The sequence below is a fragment of the Nansenia antarctica genome (assembly GCF_963989245.1).
Source record: "Nansenia antarctica genome assembly, chromosome: 6".
NCBI classification, from domain to species: domain Eukaryota; kingdom Metazoa; phylum Chordata; class Actinopteri; order Argentiniformes; family Microstomatidae; genus Nansenia; species Nansenia antarctica.
In genome coordinates this window covers 17,009,427-17,028,816 of record NC_137676.1, presented here as the reverse complement: position 1 = coordinate 17,028,816, position 19,390 = coordinate 17,009,427, and the positions used below count along the sequence as shown (strand labels likewise).

Here is a 19,390-nt window from a genome sequence, read left to right as displayed (position 1 = left end):
GCTTTCCTTTGAGCTCATAAAACCAGCAGATTTATAGGTCTGAGCAAATCAATCACTGGTCCATGATGTGAGTGAGGGGGTTAACAGCATACAATGCTGTCTCAGGAGATTGCTGCTGACGCTCAGCTCTCCTGCCAGGCGGCACTGCACACTGACACAAGCCCAAACAGCCATTTTCTGTCTTCCCATAGCTGTATTATACACAGGCAGAGAGAGGCAACATGAGTTCAGAGAGAGAGAGAGATGGGGAAGGGGAGGGGGGGAGAGAGATGAGGGGCATGCCGTTGTCGAGGATTCCTCAATGTTACCCAATGCATTTCCATTGGAAACCCCTCTCCTTTTTCCCCCCCTTTTTTTTTTTTCATTGCAGTAGCACGAAAAAAAGACGTGACGCCGGTGAGGCAGTAAAGAATGGGGGAGGGGTAGAGGAGACAGGCACGAATACGATACCAGTGAGGGGGAGTAGGGAGGAGAGGAGGAGGAGGAGGAGAGGAGGAGGAGGAGGAGGAGAGGCTGGGGGAGAGCGTGAGCATCTCTTGCAGTCGCTCAGGGCAGCAAAGAGGCAGACGATTGGCTGAGGGGAGAGGAGAGCGTCACCGCCACACAGAGGGAGCTCTGAGGATGCACCAGTGAGCTGGGAGGCAACACATTCGCTGGGAATTGCATGAAGAACTAAGCCTTCACCTGCTACACACTGGGAAGTGGAATCTTCTGCAAAATTACACCGACCCTCCTCCGCTGACATCCATTGGCCCCTCAGTCCCCTCAGTGCTCTTCAGATCTTGCCCTTCGTTGATCCAGTTCCAGTTCTCTCTCTCTCGCTGCAGCCATGAACTACCTGCGCCGGCGTCTCTCCGACAGCAGCTTCATCTCCAACCTGCCCAATGGCTACATGACAGACCTCCAGAGGCCTGACCCCAGTCAGCCCTCTCCTCCAACCCCAGCTAAGTCCCCTACCGCTGGGCCTACTGCTGCTACGCCACCTGCCACCTCCCCTGCTCCGGAGAGGAAACCCCAGCAGCCAGTGCAGTCCACCGGAGCAGGCTTCTTCAGCTCCATCACCAACGTGGTGAAACAGACAGCTGCCTCAGCAGGGCTGGTGGAGCAGACCCCGGTCACGACATCCAAGAAGTTCAAGATCCTTCTTGTCATCGATGAACCACAGCAGGAATGGTGAGGCAACATGCTGTGTGTTGCTGTATACGGTGTATACATTATGTGTGACGACTTGAATAATTGATGTGTGCTGTGTTGTGTGCAATGCTGTTACATCTGACTGAACCACAGATCATTTTAATGAAATAGATTTTCTATTCTCGTAAACGAAGAGCCCTCAAGTTGAACCTTGTGGTAAAGTAAAGGTTAAACAAATTGTCAGCCAACAGGTCTGACATCCATCTAGAGCTCTGCAGATTTGATCAGGTTGCAGCTGCTGTGGTCTGATGTTAGTACATCTCAGCCTAATGGCAAAACACAGAGACAGTAATAGGAAATAAGGTCCATTGACTCACCGTGCTAATGATATTACAGCAAAGCTACACCATCATGGAATCTTTTTTTCCTATGGGTCCCCTCTCACATGTACATGGCTTATGCAGTAATAGGGTTAGGGTGTCTCCTATTTGACATTGTATTTAATGAGATATAATGGTAGCTGTTGTTTTTGATGGTTATTACAAACTAACCATGGTACTACAAACCAGATATTTTGGTGCTATAGCTTTTTTATATTTCAAGGAATGTCAACCCCCCCGTGCAACTGAATACACTCAATAATCATTGAATGGATTAGAAGGAATAAGCATAGTGCATCATAACATGGCTTTGTATCACCCTAAAAAAAATAAACAGCTCGTGAATATTCAACAGCCTGTTAGTAGGGAGTAAAAGAGTAAAAGACTGCAGTGCCTTCCATTCCTCAATGAGGTTTCCCTCCCACTCAATAATAGGATCCATGTGACATGTCACATGACCACCCCACAACCACTACCACCATTACAGCAAATCATTACAGCCACTGTAACACATGTCACAGCACCAGTAGGCAACATGCATGGCTGGATCACAGTGATAGGTAGCAGCACTTGCAACGATTGGTGTAGAACATAGTCAGCTGCTATAGTATGCGCTCTGCATCCCCAAACTACTTCTCTAAGCACACAGTCGTCTGCTGGGAAGGAGGAAGCAGATCGTGATGTGAATCCAGAGAGCTGGCACATATTATGGGATTTGCACAGCACTGACACTGACAGTCAGCTATCTGGGGACTCTCTCACTTAGAGGTGGCTTAGAGCAAGCTTCTTTCTCTAAACAGTGTGTAGATTTGAGCAACTGCAGCGTTTTTGTGACTGAGAGTTTTTTGCTTATATGGAAGTGACACTGTTATCACTCAGTCTTAGCACTTACTGTAATGCTGCTACCTGTCCATGACAGACTCAGTTAGTTACATAACTGCTTGCACAGCAACAGAAGCCAGACATCCTCGTTCATTGAATCACGTATCCTGTTTATCTTTTATTTATGTTACTTTTGTAGGTAGGCCACGATAATTATATAATGTTCACGTTATCTCCTCATATCAATCTTTCAAGCTTTTTTCTTTTTTTTGTAAACATATTTTATTGGCATTTTGACAGTCCTCACAAATCACCACAGAAACACAGTCTTTAAAGCTTATTGAGTGTAGATCCATGATTACTTGGATAGATTCCTCTCAGACATTTGTAGACACAGTATACTGATGGCAGAGAGAGGCTTAGCCTGAAGGACACATCGGTGCATGGGTGGCATGTTGCTAGTGTGGCATGTGAAGGTTAATATGGTACGTATTTGTGTACGTGGATGTTGCATTTCATGATGCGAATGCATGTTACTGTATATAAAGAACACAGGCACGGTGGTCAGATGGCATGTTCAGCTGTATGTACGTAGTCTATTATATTGGGGTATCCTATAATTTGGCTTTCCTTTTTAACAAAAAAAGTGTATTCTTCACATACACAGGACTCAGCGGGGGGGTTAACAGTGCAATTACCTTCTTACGTCAAGCTACTAGCAGTGCAGTGAAATATCAAAGTGAGAATAAAAATAACAATAACACAATAAGGAAGCACGTGTAAAATAAATGTACAAATAAAGTGAGCAGTACAATAAATAGTGATAAACATAGAGACATTAATGAGCACTGTGCTTGCACTGCAGATAGAAGCAGTGCCACATGGTTGAGTTGATGTCTAGTTTGATCATGAGTAAGGGAACCCATTAGACAATAGAAACCCAGAGATCAATGCTAATAAGATCATACTCAAGTTAGCTGAAACGCTGCCATGTTTTAGAGAAAATGGCCACACTCTCTTTCACACTCTCTTTCTACAGCAGATAATCAAGGGTTTCCCTGTCTAGCAATACAGTATATGATTAAATTCTTTATATTATGCCAATGTATTGGCGATCATTTCTTTATTTGTAATTGGTTTTATTTAACCAGTGCCCCATTGAAGTTAGAAACCTCTTTTGGTGACGTGGCACGAAGGCAAAGCAGGGAGATACTACCGTGTATATAAAGTGTTACAGAGATACACATACACATAAAAGAGAAGTGTTACAATTTTATATTTGAGGATTCAAAACAACTGCAGCTATCAAAGACATTTTCATTGATCACAGTCTTAAAAACAGGCAAGGACACTAGCTTTTCTAACTTTCAAATCTTTTGAAAAGTGTTCCAGGATGAAGGGGCAATATGTGAAAAGAATCTTGACATTTATAGTATTTTCCAGTTGACTACAGCATAATACAGAACACCGAAACCCAGGAATCCATCTAAATGTCAATAGTTTCCGAAAGTATTAGGCCTAACCTTTCGCACTCCATTAAAATCTCAGTGTCAGTTTTTAACAAGCTGCGTCAAACACTGTAAATATTGGGGGAAACCTTTGTGATTTATTGCTCTCAAACCTTTTCTAAAGTCTGATAGAGCAGAAGTTGTGGTTTCTCTCCCAGCCCAGTCAGTGGGGTATGTTCTGGTGCCATTAGCTCTTTCCTTGTTTCATATTTCCACCACTTAGCCTAGCCACAGAAACCTGCCGCCCCGTCTCTCAGCCAGGCTGTCTCTAGCAGAGAGGGGCATCTATTTTTCATAGGTCTACAACCAGAGGAGGCTGTTGGAGGTACAAATCGGAGGATGGGATTGATAATGCGTGGAATGGGATGAGGAATGGCCTCCACTGGTCTACAAAATGAGTAAATCAGAGGCCCAGTCACCTTTTACAAAATGTGGGATTTAGTAGCACTCACTAATCCGTCAGACAGAATGCAAGAGAGGGGAGTTCTGCACCGGTTTCGTTGCTTCACTGATTTGATCATTTGTGGTTATTCATTGGCCTTTTAGCTTGTGGTGGTATGTCACAAGGGCAGATTTAACAACTGTTGGTTTAGTCGGTGTGTATATTTGCGGTTCCTTCAGAGGTAACTAATCTCGATCAGTCCATCTGTACTGTTGATTCAACTTGTATTGTATCATACAAATGAACCTGAAATCACCTTGAAAAGCATCATTCTAGATATAGACAAGATCAAAATGAATCACTCAATAGTCTCTTAAGCCAAGATTTATCAGGCTTTATTGCTCTTAAAACACTGGAGGTCTTTTCTAGGAGGTAACTTTATTGGTCTGCTGTGTCTTCTAATTTTGCCAGTTTCCTTTAGGCATACCACCTCATGTGGATGCATCACTCTTATGAACTCTCAGCCAATGTGTGATTCTGGGGGTAATTGGAGAGTCTGGGTTTTCAGATCACTTTTCTGCCCCGCAGGAGATAGAGACAGGCTCTGACAAGCCCATAGGACACTAAAGACAGTCAAATGGAATCAGACAGGAATTCTCCACACTCACTACCAGTAGAGAGCTTTGCCATGCGAACTCGTGTCATGTTGACTATGCTGCCGTAATCTAACAATGTGGCAACATAATAGATGATTTCACAGTTTATGCTTTGATGTATTTACATAATGGATGACTGCGGATTGTGTTGCTGACAGTTGCTGTATCTCAGTATTGTCAGTATACTGGCATTTAAAAAGTCCCTTTGTCCTCTTCTCTTAATGGGAGAATGTTAATTAGTGGTTGCTAAGGCGCACTAGACAAAGCAACTAGCTAGAAACTGAGAAACAGAAAATAAATTAGTGGCATATATGGTAACAATGTTGATTGCAGACTACCGAAACTTGTCAAATCACACCTCCATTAGTGTGCTTACAATGTTACTGTTTTATTAAAAGTACAACTAGGGGTAATTGCTCCAGAATTGGTCCCTTATTTCAAAAGTAATTTTTCGGTGAAAAATCTGTATTTGTGTGGCTATGATGACATTCTAGCGTTTGTGTCCTCTGTTGAGTCCTGAGTGTAAGAGAGGACATGACATGACCCTCAGCCGCTGTTGGTCATTCTCCCAATGTGCACCATGCACACAAATCAGTCAGCCATCCTGGCTCCGAGACTGGCCTCAGGTCTCTGTGCATCAGTTCAGACGCACCATTTGACATGGCTGCAGTTCTCCACAGCTATTTCCTCGTCAAATAAATATCCAAGGGCCTCCATAGGATCCTGGGGGCCCCATAGTGCCTGTGATGTCAACGGGAGGCCAGATGGGTTTTGACCGTCTTGCTCTAGAGAGGCCTATACAGTCAAGATGTTATCTCTCAGACATTCAGTCAGACATTTCTGAAAGGACTGGGACAGCACTCACAGACTGCTATCTTACTACAGTCTTCCCTTGAAAGGAAACAGGGGACAAAACAGCACTTATATTCCCTCTTTGGGAATTTGTCAGCTTGCTACCTTTTTAGTGATGCAATTTCCCTTTGGCTGGCAGGCTTTCAAAAAATGTAGACATTGTGTAGATACAATGCAGAGAATGGTGTAGGCCCCATAACGTAACTATTATATTAGAAGTGTCATAATGTGTATATAGTATGGTAAGGGGGCTTCTTGAGAAATCACTTGCACGGTGAGATGGGTTGGGCTGCTGTTGAACAGCCCTCCTTTGGAAGATTATTGATCTGTGTAGAAGCTGTGATGAGATAGGCAGTCACTCCTGACAGTAATAAAACCAGGCCTATAGAAGATCCAAGTACCTATCACCTCTTGCTTTAGTGTGGCTTTTCATTTGTTAGTGGAACCTGTCCATCATTTGACAGGAAAGCTGTGTGATATATCATGCTGCTGACAGAGAGAACAGGTACGTCGCAGCTGTCTCACTCAACACAGACAAATGGCAGTGTTGTAAAGTAGATGTCACAACTTAAGCGTAGGCCTACTGAGCGGTTATTATTCATGAAAATGAAACCGTATGAACAAATACAGCACAGGAACTATTTCGTCTGATTGGCATTGCAAAGGAAATGTGGATTTTCTCAATAGAATAAGAAAAACTGTCAATCTCTGATCAAAAGAATGGAAAGTGTTTCCGGTAATGTTTTTTTTCACCTTGTTAATATTCAGGAATGGAATTGAGTATTCATACATTAGTATTCAGGTGATGCAAACCCCCACCCCCACCAACCTGTCCAGATCTGATTTATCTCTCATTTACTTAAACATAGTCTGGAATTAAAGCTATTGCCTCTCCATCATAACCTGCTCCCATCAATCTACAATTTGCATACCAATGTGTTTTGATTACTTAGTAAGCTACTCCAAATCATGTCTTTAATTGAACCCTCCATGTCCATGTCTAGGCCTCCTGGGTGACTTACAGAAGTTATTGTATTCTCTCCAATATTTGCTGTCATGCTCTCTCTCTCTCTCTCTCTCTCTCTCTCTCTCTCTCTCTCTCTCTCTCTCTCTCTCGATTTCTTTGGCCCTTGTTTGTAAATAAATCATTTTAATATGGGGAGGACTATAATTAGAAGACATTTAAATGCACCTTTGGTTCTCTTAAACATGTTTAAGATGAAATATGACTCATTTAAATAGTGGTGTTTAATTGTATATTCACAAGTTTAGAATGGATAGCATAAATAAAAGCTCTCCCAGACAGTCATAATGCTGGCAATCAGAGGCTGGCACCCGGCGCATCTACCAAGAGGTTGTTACTCATCAGTACAGCCTGTTTTGTCCATACACACCCTTCATTACCATTTTATCGACCACTCATTGGGCTGGGCTCGTCACTATGGGAAAAGTGCAAAAGGGGGGGGGAAAGAAATAAGAAAAGTGGCACAGCATCTGTCGTTCTGAGCACTAGTAATTTGGCAGCACTTTTACATGGATCTCTATGAATTCCCCTGATGACTGTTCCGAGACAGCTAGTCAATTTATCAATAATGACACAGACTCATGGACTAGAGCTATATAGGCCCATGCAATACAGAAGAGGAACGATCATATGCAGATGAAATAACGATCAATCATTAGACTGCAGTGCTGCAATATCCTTAGCCCCAATGTGTGGCTACGTGTGGTCACAAATTGTGGCTACAATATCATTTGCCTCACACGTAGGCCTAGTAGCCTACGGTGAAGAGAAATATACCGTAGTAAGAACTGAATACTACTGCTGAAGAGACAGTCATGATCAAACTATTTCCTAAAACAACCTTGACCCACTTTAATACATTTCAAGCGTCACTGTGTTTCTGTGTGAGTTATGTTTCCGACCGGCTGGCACTGTATTAGAAAGCATTAATCACAACAGAGAACGGATAGGGGCTTTTCATTCCCTCTCTGTGATGATGGAGCTATGATTCAGCCAGTTGTTTTCCTCCACAGACAGATCACTCCCACACTCCAATTAGATCAGTCATGAATTATTTAACCGGTCCTCCGTACTTAGATGCTGGGTCGTGTTTTTACAAACGATGACGCCGTGAAACAAACTAACCAGGTAGACTCTAGACCTCCCAGTGCTTGTTAAGTCTGACGTCAAAAGTGACGTTTAGCCATTTCCGGGTCCTAACCAGAAATTCCCTCCATCAGAGTACCAGTGAACTACAGCGGTAGAATGACAGTTTAATCGTTTTTTAGACTCGGATCTATTCATACAACAAGGGACACAATACTTTCCCGTTTTCTCCATATTGTCAGGGTATTTGAGCCTCGGAAAAGCGCTATATAAATATAATTTATTATTATTATTATTTCGGCATTTCGAAGACAGCGCCTCAGCCAACGTTGGACCCGGAAACACGTCACGACTTGAGTTTCCGCCATTGAAATAAATTAGTACGTTTTTCATTGAAGTTTCATGGCGGCATAGGGCCTATGCCAAATTGCCAACTGAATGATGGGCTTTTGAAAGCTTCATATGAAAATTGCTAAGAGCAGCACCATGGCAACACAAGAGAAAGGCAAAGCGGAAGCGCACCTATGTTCCCCGGGTCCGCAAAGGAATGCTTTTAATGAGCCGCTGGCGCTCGGGTCAAACGTGTCCCCATTCATAAACCTCACTTTCCCTCTCCTATCAACAGGGAGACGTCGGTCGATGGTCAGCTCTCTTCATCCATGGTTCTATTCAGTGTGTGGGTTCAATACTCAATACTACAGGGACTGAGGCGCAGTATCACTGACTGTACAGACATACAGTAACTCGATGCAAACATGACAGTAAAAGCCCCCGTTAGACTCGCATCTGATACTTAACTACCAGTTACAATCTCTCACAGAGGCCATTATGCGGTCAGGGTAATTGCACTATTTCACAGATAACAACCAAGGACCATTTCAGCCATTTTATAAAATTGTGAAATGAATCTTGTTCAGTATGGGCATGTGACTGCATTGCACTTCACCCAAAGATCCACTAGGTGGCATGACACTGCTTGGAGGGAACAAGTCAAATGGCATGATATGAGAATAAACAGATTACAGCAAATACAAGTGAGCAGGGACTAAATATCTCACTACTATGAATACTACTATCAATTACACATATTTACCATGCCCATGTTTCTGTTTATCTGAAGGGAATGTGCCTCTAGACTCAAGACAGAGCATACTGTATATACAGTATGTAATGGTGTGGAAGTATATAGTAATTAAAGGATTATGATTAGGATGTGTTTGCGCCATTAAATCCATACTGGTGCTACTAAAGTCAATCATGTGTATCTTATTTAATATTGACCCATACCATAGTGGTTGTAAATTGATTCTATAGTTGTATGGTGAAAAACAGAGAAACACATTCACAATTAATCAATAGGAAAATGATCTGTGTTATTTAATGATAATGTGCAGTAAAGGTTAATGAATTAATTGTATTTCTCTGTTGCCTAGGGCTAAACTATTCAGAGGGAAGAAGGTGCATGGAGATTACGACATCAAAGTGGAACAGGTAAACATCATTAAGCCGTCCGCACCGTTTCTGGACAGAGTTGTCTGCCTAGCAACACAATATGGATCTGTGCTGAGAATTGCTCTATTCTGGCCATTTGTATTCTCTGATGCAGTGTCTCATTGCTTTGTACTTGATTAGTTGAATCAGGTGTGCTGGTGGTGGAACAGATCAAATATGTGGTGCGGCTGGGGCGCCCCGAGGAGAGGGTTGAGAACCACTGCTCTGATGGAAGTGTCTGTTTTTCTTCCTTTCAGGCTGAATTCAGTGAGATCAATGTTGTGGCTCATGCCAACGGATCCTGCAATGTGGACATGCAGGTTCTGAGGAATGGTACGAAGGTGATCAGGTGAGGCACACACACACATACACGCACTCACGCACGCGCAAACACACACACACTCACACACACACACACACACACACACACACACACACACACACACACACACACACACACACACACACACACACACACACCACAAGAGTGGGATCCACCAGAGTCATGTCAAACCATCACTTCTCCAGTGACCTGGGAAAAGGCAGCATCCGCAATAGATATTTTTCCATGGTTGTCATTGCATGTTAATGTCAACACGTGTGTCGTTGTCATGTCTCTAAAACATGTCCGTATTAACCTTCCTTCCAGGTCAATCAAGCCTGACTTTGTCCTCATCCGTCAACATGCCTTCAGTATGACTCAGAATGAGGATTTCCGTAACCTGGTCATTGGTCTGCAGTACGGCGGCGTCCCCAGCATCAACTCCCTGGAGTCCATCTACAACCTGTGCGACAAACCCTGGGCGGTACGCACGCAATAGACTGACTCCCCAAACTGGCACTAAAATAAAACATCAGGCACTACAACACAATACTGTTATTACTCAGCGGTTGAGGGAGTGGGACTGCGAGATGGATGATAATGATTACCCTTTCTAAGATAAACATTGGTAGAAATCGATTCCTCTTCCTTCTTTATGTTGTCTCCATAAAAGATAGGAGGAGAAGGAAGAGGAATCAATTTGGATAGTACCGATTGTTATTACGTAGTAGAGCTGGTGTGGATGATAGGCCCTCTTCTGTACATGATTCAAGATTCAAGATTGCTTTATTGTCTGTCACACAGTGACAGAAATTCTGCTTTGACAGGCAGAAGTGCAGTTCATGAATACAGTTTCCACATTAAAAACACACATAGGTCACATACATACAATAAAAACAGACAGACATAACAGTGTTTATAAAATGTAGTGCCTATTTAAAAAGACCAGTCATTTAAAAATAATAGTAAAAAAACAGTATTATGATTTAAAAACCTAAAATGTTGTGGTTTAAAAGAAAAACAATGCGCTTCCTATTTTTTAATGTTCAGGGTTTATGTACATAAACTACCTTAACCTGTAACCTGTATTTACCTCTAAACTACCGTACATGCCATACTGTACCTATCACTATCATTGTCATGTTTTTATATCATGTTTTTTATATCATATTCTTATATCACTATTTGCACTTCTGGTTAGATGCCAAACTGCATTTCGTTGTCTGGTACTTGTACTCTGAAATGACAATAAAATTCAATCTAATCTAATCTAATCTAATCTTCTGTTTGTCCTCAGTTTGCCCAGCTAATAAGCACCTACAGGAAATTGGGAGCAGAGAAATTCCCTCTGATTGAGCAAACCTTTTACCCCAACTACAAGGAGATGGTAAGAACTTGACTATGTTCTTGCTTTCTCAGAAATGTCTGATATCATTGTACCTACTGGTAAAGTCACATTGACTCTAAGTTAATTATGTGATGTAAAAATAAAAATAAAAAAGGCTCTGTATCTAGGACTAACTTTTTTTTGTCTTGTTTGCTTTCTTGTACAGCAGCATGAATCAATCATAAAATAATTAACTTCACACGGTTTCTCACCCAGGTAACCATGCCAACCTTTCCTGTAGTTGTGAAAATTGGACATGCCCACTCAGGTGTGGGAAAGGTAAGAATGTTTCATATATATTCAAACACTAGAGAGTAGGCTACTTGTATGTTTAGCTGATTGGTGGTGACCTGGTCAGAGAACCATTCATCGTTTTAACAGGGAAAGGATGGTGCTGAATACTAATGTTGTATTTTGTGTCTTTGTCCTCTGTGTCTCTGTCCTCTGTCTGTGTTGTGCCTAGGTGAAGGTGGACAACCACAGTAAGTTCCAGGACATCGCCAGTGTGGTGGCTCTCACTCAGACCTACACTACCACAGAGCCCCTCATAGACTCCAAGTACGACATCAGAATCCAGAAAATTGGGAACGACTACAAAGTTTACATGTATGTATTATTCACATTTTTTTAAAAACATGATTACCTAAAATAGCATCTGAAATATTTGTTATGTCCTCCTTATTATGGATTTTTCTTATTCCCATAATATATATGATCTAGACAACTGATCTTATGAAGTATTTATGGCTGAATTAACAGATACTTGGATTCTAAGAATTCAAAGCCTAGGAATTCTACTCTTGTGTACCTGTACATTGGATGTAATAAAAGCAATTCTGATTCTGATTCTGATTCACTTCAAAGAAGGATATCCTATGAATAATCTAATGTTAATCTATAATGAATATACCGTAATATATAATCTAATGTCTCATGTGTTTCAGGAGGACTTCAATCTCAGGCAACTGGAAGACTAACACAGGCTCAGCCATGCTTGAACAAGTGGCCATGACTGACAGGTACAAGAATAGCAGCAAAGCTGGCAGTCCGTTCATCATTAGCAGGACAAGACAAAGACAAGAAAATACAACACAATGCTTGTCTCGTTAGGAAAGTCAGTTATATTTTGTGTACCGAATTATTATGAAATAATTGAAGGGTAATCAAATGTCTGTTATGATTATAATGTAGTTACCATGTAGGAGCATGTTCCTTCTCAATTCTACACAACAAACAAAACAAACAAAAACACGTTGAGAAACTGCACAGCGAAATGCCAAGCGTCATGTCCTACATTGCAACATATGTAACACGGTCTGGTGAAAAGGTCTGCATGTCGTAAATTCTCAAGTCGCCCAAATGACCTTAAAGATTCTTCCGTTTCTTTGCATATTACAAAAGTTTAAGTGTTGAAGAGCCCACTCGATATAACAAACAACAGTTTTAGGATTACTAAATACTTTGATACTAGGATCACTAAATACAAATGTGTGAATTGGATTCACTGTGTAGTCTGCTGTAGGCTACTGGGTAAGTGATTCATTGGCTTGTAAACAAACTTACTAACTGTATTTTTAGCATGTTGATGTTCTATCAGCAAGTTGTGATGTGCTAAACATGCATTTAGATGTTCATAGCGATGCTCCATGCTAGCTTTCTAGCTACTAGCAGCTGTTTTGCGTGTGTTTTGATTCAGAGCAAGTTTCTCCGGTGTTTGATTTGGAGGGTACCAACATTCAAATAAGCATATCTTCTTCAACTATTTTCAGATGTCAATGTATGACACATCATTTGAAAGCTATGAAAGTACAATATGCACTTTCATACAATATGCACTTTCATAATCTGAAAAAAAATGAAAAATGACATTGCCCTACTTGAGGACTTTTTCACCAGACCCTGTCTTGTTTTGTCCTGACCGTGTAGGTACAAGCTTTGGGTTGATACCTGCTCAGAGATCTTTGGGGGGCTGGAGATCTGTGCTGTCAAAGCCATTCACGGGAAAGATGGGAAGGATTACATCACTGAGGTACAGTATGTGCTTCGCACAGTTTGAGTATGAGCTGATTATCAAACATTCGACTATGATCAGAGGGGGCTGTACTTCAATACACATGATATGATTAACTGTATTTATATATTTCACAGAAAGCACTAGTAAATGGTAAATGGACTGCACTTTTTAGCGCGTTTGTCCAAGGCGCTTTACAACGGCCTCTCATTCACCCATTCACACACACACCAATGGTGGCAAGCTACCATGCAAGGCACCGGCCCGCTCACTGGGAGCAATTTGGGGTTCAGTGTCTTGCCCAAGGACACTTCGACATGTGGCCCGCTGGGGCTTGAACCGCCGATCTGCCAACCTTGCGATCATTAGACGACGGCTCTACCTCCTGCGCCACAGCCGCCCCAAGTATTACCTGTGACAACATTGAGTGTTATTCGACATTTCACAAAGCCATTTTTGTGTGCCCTTTCCAACTGAATGTGACACAAAAACAAACCGCAGAGCCATTCTCTGCTGCGTCAGAGGTCTCTTCCTCTTGTAAAGGCCAATGCACACGGCGTGCGATTTTCAATTCTTTGAATTATTTTGCACGACAACATTCGATTCTCAATTCTTTGAATTATTTCAATTGGTGTGAATGGAGAATCGAATGTTGTCGTGCGATAATATCGCCTCGCACGCCGTGTGCATTGTCTCATTCAAAACAATGGAATCGAATTTGGCGGTGCGACAAAATCGGGGCCGTGTGCATTGGCCTTAATAATCCTCCCCTGTGTGACGCAGGTGGTGGGCTCCTCCATGGCTCTGGTGGGTGAACATCAGGCAGAGGACCGGCAGCTCATCTCTGACATGGTGCTGGCCAAGATGAACCATGCTGCAAACCCCCCTCAGAGACCCACCACCATTCAGCCATCACAGGTACAGTATGGGTACAGTATGGTACAGCACATACATCACTGAATACAAAATATACAGGTAGGCGGACGTGTTTCAGAGCTTCCACTTGCATTATTATGTTTAGTGTCATATCGTAATGGCAGTTTGGGTAAAACAATAGAAGTTAATATTATATTACTCTGTAATAACTGTAATCCTGTAACAGAACTACTGTGTCTATATGGATATTGTACTAGGACGCGACTGGGAGTATCACTACTTGTTGTGTCTTTACAGAGCGGCGGCCAGAAGGAGATTGGCTTGGCTGATCCCACTAAGAACGGCGCAGGGCGCCCGCCACAAGGTTGTCTGCAGTACATTCTCGACTGTAATGGCGTTGCAGTGGGTTCAAAACCAGTCCAGGCCAACTGAGTCACCCACCAGTGGGGGGAAGTCTAGATACATTACTAACAATGACGTACATTAGCTGACCACCGCCGCAGAGGAGGGACCGGGGAGGGGATGGGGGTGGGGGTGTTGGAGAGATGGTCTGAAATCTTGTTGACGTTACTCTGGCACAGTTTAGTGCTGGTCTGGACTGGGTTTTCCTCTATGCAGTGTCAAAATGTACTGTCCACTCGTTTCCCTGTTGATTTGTGTGCTTTGTAGTCGCCTCTGTTTCTCTGTACCTGTGTTTTTTCTTTGGGGCTGTTGTTTGACGGTGTAAATAGTGGCAGATTGTGCCTACACTGAGTCCAGTGCTGCTGTGTGCCACGTGTTTGAACCAGTCACTATCATTATTTGCCCCCCCAACCCCCTCTTTTAGTTTTTCATTTCGGTGTGTATTTTTAGATATTGTTCAAACTGTGGATTGTCGTGCAGTTTGACGTTTGTGTATATGTCAATATGTATATGTGGGTGCGTATGACTGTAGTGGTGATTATTTTCATACATATACTAAATAGATATTTATTTTTGTTTTGCATGATTGATACAAAGGCAGGTAAACTGTATGTTTTAAATGTCAGATAAATCGGGATGTTATAGGTGACATCGCTGTTATTATATACACACTATGATCCCTGTGATTTATGCATTGTGAATGTGTCACAATAAGAAATACATATTGTATAAGTTATAAACAATCATTTTTTAGCGCCAAGAAAGCTGATGAGTAGGCCTATACCCCTGCATACAGTTAGGTCACTACAGATGTCCATTCCTTTTATCATTTCAAACGAATATCATGTTATTATAATAGTATAGTTCCTTTTTCTTTGTCCATTATTACTCTTAGAGACTGTTTAAAACACTTCCCACAGTGAATGTTGATATGGTGACCCATAACAAGACAATACATTGGCAGTTTAATTGACTGTCTCTATGCACAGAAAACAGCCATAGATGTCCACATGTGGACTTTTACCGTATGAGGACAAAATTATGAGATAATACACACGTTTTATAGTGTAGTACAATACACATACATGTAGTACAATAGACTATTATACCATTTTGAGCCAAAGATTAATAATTTCACTTTTTATCACTCAGCACTTACTTACCCTTCTTGCACAGCATACCCCAGTGTAAATATTTGGGATTGGGTTGTGGCCGCTGTAGTTGGTCTGAGGGAGAGTTTACGTAATATAGTATTAGAATAAAAGTGCCGGTGGGATTGTTTTTATTCATTCGAACAACCTGTTGCCACTCACATTGTGTCTGAAAAAAACATAATTGTAATAATATTGCAGTGAGAAGTGGCTTAAGTCAAACTACAGTAGTCCTGTTGCTATCAGTTATTCTGTCAGGCAGAAAACCACGTTGTGTTTCAATTAAATGGTATTACACAGGTAATACACCCCAAAAAATAGGTATAAAGTCTGTGACGTCACCATACACACCGTTCATACTGAATATCAACAACTGACGTTACCAAGTGCCGGTGATCTGTTTCGTAATAATCTGCGTGGAGTTATGCTTATTATTATTACTACTGCCATTTAAAGATTTATTTACATTTGCCTTATCATACTCGTTTGAGTTAGTGGAGAGTGCAATATATATATATATATACCGTATATATATGTTTTTTACTTTATAGACCAGAATGATCTTCTTCCATAATTTATTCCTAGAGCTATATTCGCAAGTGTTACAACTACTGTCCATAGCATACACTAACTGTACATTTGTGACACGGTCTGGTCAATTGGTCCGCAAGTCGGCATCCGATTTAATGTTCGGACTTTTCTTTCGAAAAATGTAAACACATTTCAGCGTTGTTGAAAATCAATGACACACTCGCTAATCAACTAACACAGCTTGTTTTGTGAGCCTGCTAACAATGTACAGTAGTGTTATAGTTAACTAGGTAGCAGTGGGGATTACTCACCGAATACATTGCATTGCAGTATTTTGACTTGACTAGCAAGTTTGTGTTCTGATTTTCAACAACGTTGAAATCATTTTGATTGGTTGCCGACTTGCAGCCCAAATGACCAGACTGTGTCACATTTATAGTGTTAGATGACCATTGTAGAGGCCATGCATGCTCTGTTCAGTTGCTGAAACAAAAATACACAGAATCAATACATAATTGTAAATTTGTCTTAACATTCTCAAACCCATTTTTGTTTGTCACTACTAACAGAATTGTACAAAATGAATAATGTTCAGCAAGCTCTGTATTCTCTTATTTTCCAAGGTGTTATCAACTGCCATTTGTGTCTGTGCGAGTAAACCTGGAGAGTAACCTTTGTAAAAGCCTTGCCTGTGGCTTAATGGTGGGTGTGTTGTTTTAAATTTGTAGGGAATACAGTCTGCCATGATGTTTCTACACAAGGGAGGATAGAACAGAGGTAACAAGGTCCTTAATAGTTGCATGGTGAGGTTTTTATCAAGTGACGTGTTGATTGGAGGCACCATTGTATGGACGGAAATGTAAATGAAGCCAGCCTGCCCAGGTGAAACTCCATTACTGGTTTGGTTTTTCAAACCTGCTGGACTGCGGCTATTTCGGACCAGATTTGCCCACTACCTGTTCATTGTGTGCTTATGGAACTGCTGTTTGACTGTTTTAAAATCCAGTACAGAGGATATTATACAATATATTGTGGAAAAATACCCTTACTGGATATATCCCCCTGTCACTGGCAATAAAGCTTCCTTTGCAATATATGTATGGTCTGTGTCGCCATCCTTGTTATGGGTTGTGTAAGAGATGACTATTCAGTGAGCAAATTAACGCCATATCGTGTCACTAACTGCCATGTTAATCCTACAATTTAAGATGAGAGTTTCAGGAATTAAGGATAGCAAGATCACCAACAACAACAGAATACATAGTAAACAAAAATCAGTCAGCACAGTCAGCCTGCTGCTATCGCAACACTTATTAACAAGAACATATGACGGGCTGGATCGACAATAATTAAGGCTAGTCAAAGTCGTGATCTATCATGTCGTATCATTGGAAGTGGGGAGAACCAAACCAACGAGTAAACTGATTGGTTGGTCAAACCTCCGACTGACGTCACAGATGCCATGTACACCATGAAGCATGTGCACCCCACATTGCATTGCTTCTAATGCATGGAGAGATACCTGCGATATTGTAATATTTGTATCCCCTCTGCTTTTTTTTGGCTTTCTTCTGTGGCTTCTTCCTGTGCCCCCCCTCAGTGTGAATATCAGACTGTCTTTGCTGAATGGGTTGAAGGGCAAAACTACAGGACTGTGACAAAATGTTTGACTAAATTCAAATCCAAATTCAATACCCTTTCTTCTCCACAGCAAAGATGTTATAATATATTTAAGTGTTTCTTGTACTAAAACTAGGGGGCCCAGGGGATCCCCATGGATCACTGTCGCAAATTCAGAAGTCTGCTCCAAAGTCAACTCCTAAAGCTTCTGCTATGGACCCACGCCCAAGGCCTACCCCTACCACACAGCAGCCAAAGCCAACAGTGGGAGGTCTGGAAAAACAACTACCTCCAGCACAACCTGCCAAACCTGTGCCCCAAAAGCGGTGCAACTCAAAGCCTGAGGTCCAACCTGAGTGCCAGGCTTCTCCTCAGGCCCAGTCTGAGACAGCCAGCCGACATCAAAGTGAGCCATCGACTCAAGGGAAAGCAGCGAGTCCTGAGCAGAGGCAGCCACCAGTGGAGGAGCAGCCCGTAGCAGAGGAGAAGCCACAGGGACATCCACAGCTGAAGTAAGAACGCCTGGCAGGCTATACACTTTGTGATCGAAGAATTCTTCAAGCCTACAGTATATCTTAATCAAATAGAATGCTCTAGACTCAGTACATACAGTTGATTTACCCATGTCACGTTCAGTTTAACACTAATGCCAATCGCTGTCTCTTTCTGTTGTTTACCAGTAAATCACACTCCCTGTCCAGTGCCTTTGGCCTGAAGGAAACCTCCTTCTTTCGCACCGCAAGCGAAGACGTGACCAAGGCTGAGACCATCCGGAATCTGAGGAAGTCTTTTGCAAGTCTTTTCTCCGACTAGACACAACAGTCCCCGAGACGAAGGGAATCAAAAGTGATGCACAGAAACCGTCCTTGTGTATGTGTTCACATTATTTTACAGTAAACTTCCTGTTTGTTCACATAACTAAATGCTAAAGAAATGCGAATGTAATGTAGGCCTACATCCGATGACATGTGTCTACGTTCTGAGATGTAATGGTGTGTTGAGGATTGCAGTAAGACAGGTATTACATTACCTGGGCATCACTGTGGATGGGTGCATACCATGTGCACACCAGGTGTATGTATTGTATTATGTTCTGTAATATATACGCCATTTAACTAATATATCCCATTTAGACGTTTTTATCCAAAGCGACTTACATTGCAGTGAGTGACATACATTTGTCAGTATGGTCCCAGCGGTTCTGTGTGTATATGATATTGATGTTGCAGCTTTATTGTAAATGTATTCCAGTAGCATGACTGTTTATTGTCTGATGTTGTTAAAGGAAGCCTTGAATAATAGACACGCCTTACTGCCAGAGGAATATTCTCTCAAATCACTAATACATTGACTGCATGACTATACCTCCATGAAACTGCATGCTTTGACAGAGATAGCCATAATACTACGAATGCCAAGTCAAATATGTATTGTGTTGAGTTCAAGTCAACATCAACTGTTCCATGTGAAGTTCAATCATGTTTGTTATTTCAGTGGTCCTGTAAAGACCTACTTCACCTATGTTTACTCATTGCAGTTTGCATGATTGTATTCACTGTTTCTGTAGCCTAACAGCTGGTAATAAAGTTGACAGCATCAATATGCAACTCACCCTCATTAATGAACAACAACAATGAATTATTCATAGCACACTTTGCAAATACAGTAAAGAGTTTTGCTAGCACAAGAACATTGTTTCTAACTGTTAATTATACTGCATACTAAATGAGAATTAGAAAATAATTAGGGTTAGGG

General features: G+C 41.7%; 1 protein-coding gene across 2 annotated transcripts; it reads left to right on the top strand.

Annotated features, from left to right (window-relative positions):
• Nucleotides 1–829: 829 nt before the first annotated feature.
• syn2a (synapsin IIa) lies at nt 830–14,363 on the top strand (the record flags this gene model as incomplete). 2 transcript variants are annotated; one of them, XM_080533693.1, is made up of 11 exons in its annotated part: nt 830–1,173; nt 9,278–9,335; nt 9,593–9,684; nt 9,985–10,141; nt 10,955–11,044; nt 11,261–11,323; nt 11,508–11,650; nt 11,989–12,063; nt 12,971–13,073; nt 13,839–13,967; nt 14,229–14,363. In XM_080533693.1, the coding sequence occupies 11 exons, from the start codon at nt 830–832 to the stop codon at nt 14,361–14,363; spliced, it is 1,389 nt and encodes a 462-aa protein (XP_080389819.1). The 2 variants fall into 2 exon arrangements, with proteins under 2 accessions (XP_080389819.1, XP_080389818.1); XM_080533692.1 differs by having other exon boundaries at nt 13,839–13,973.
• Between the last annotated feature and the right edge of the window lie 5,027 nt (nt 14,364–19,390).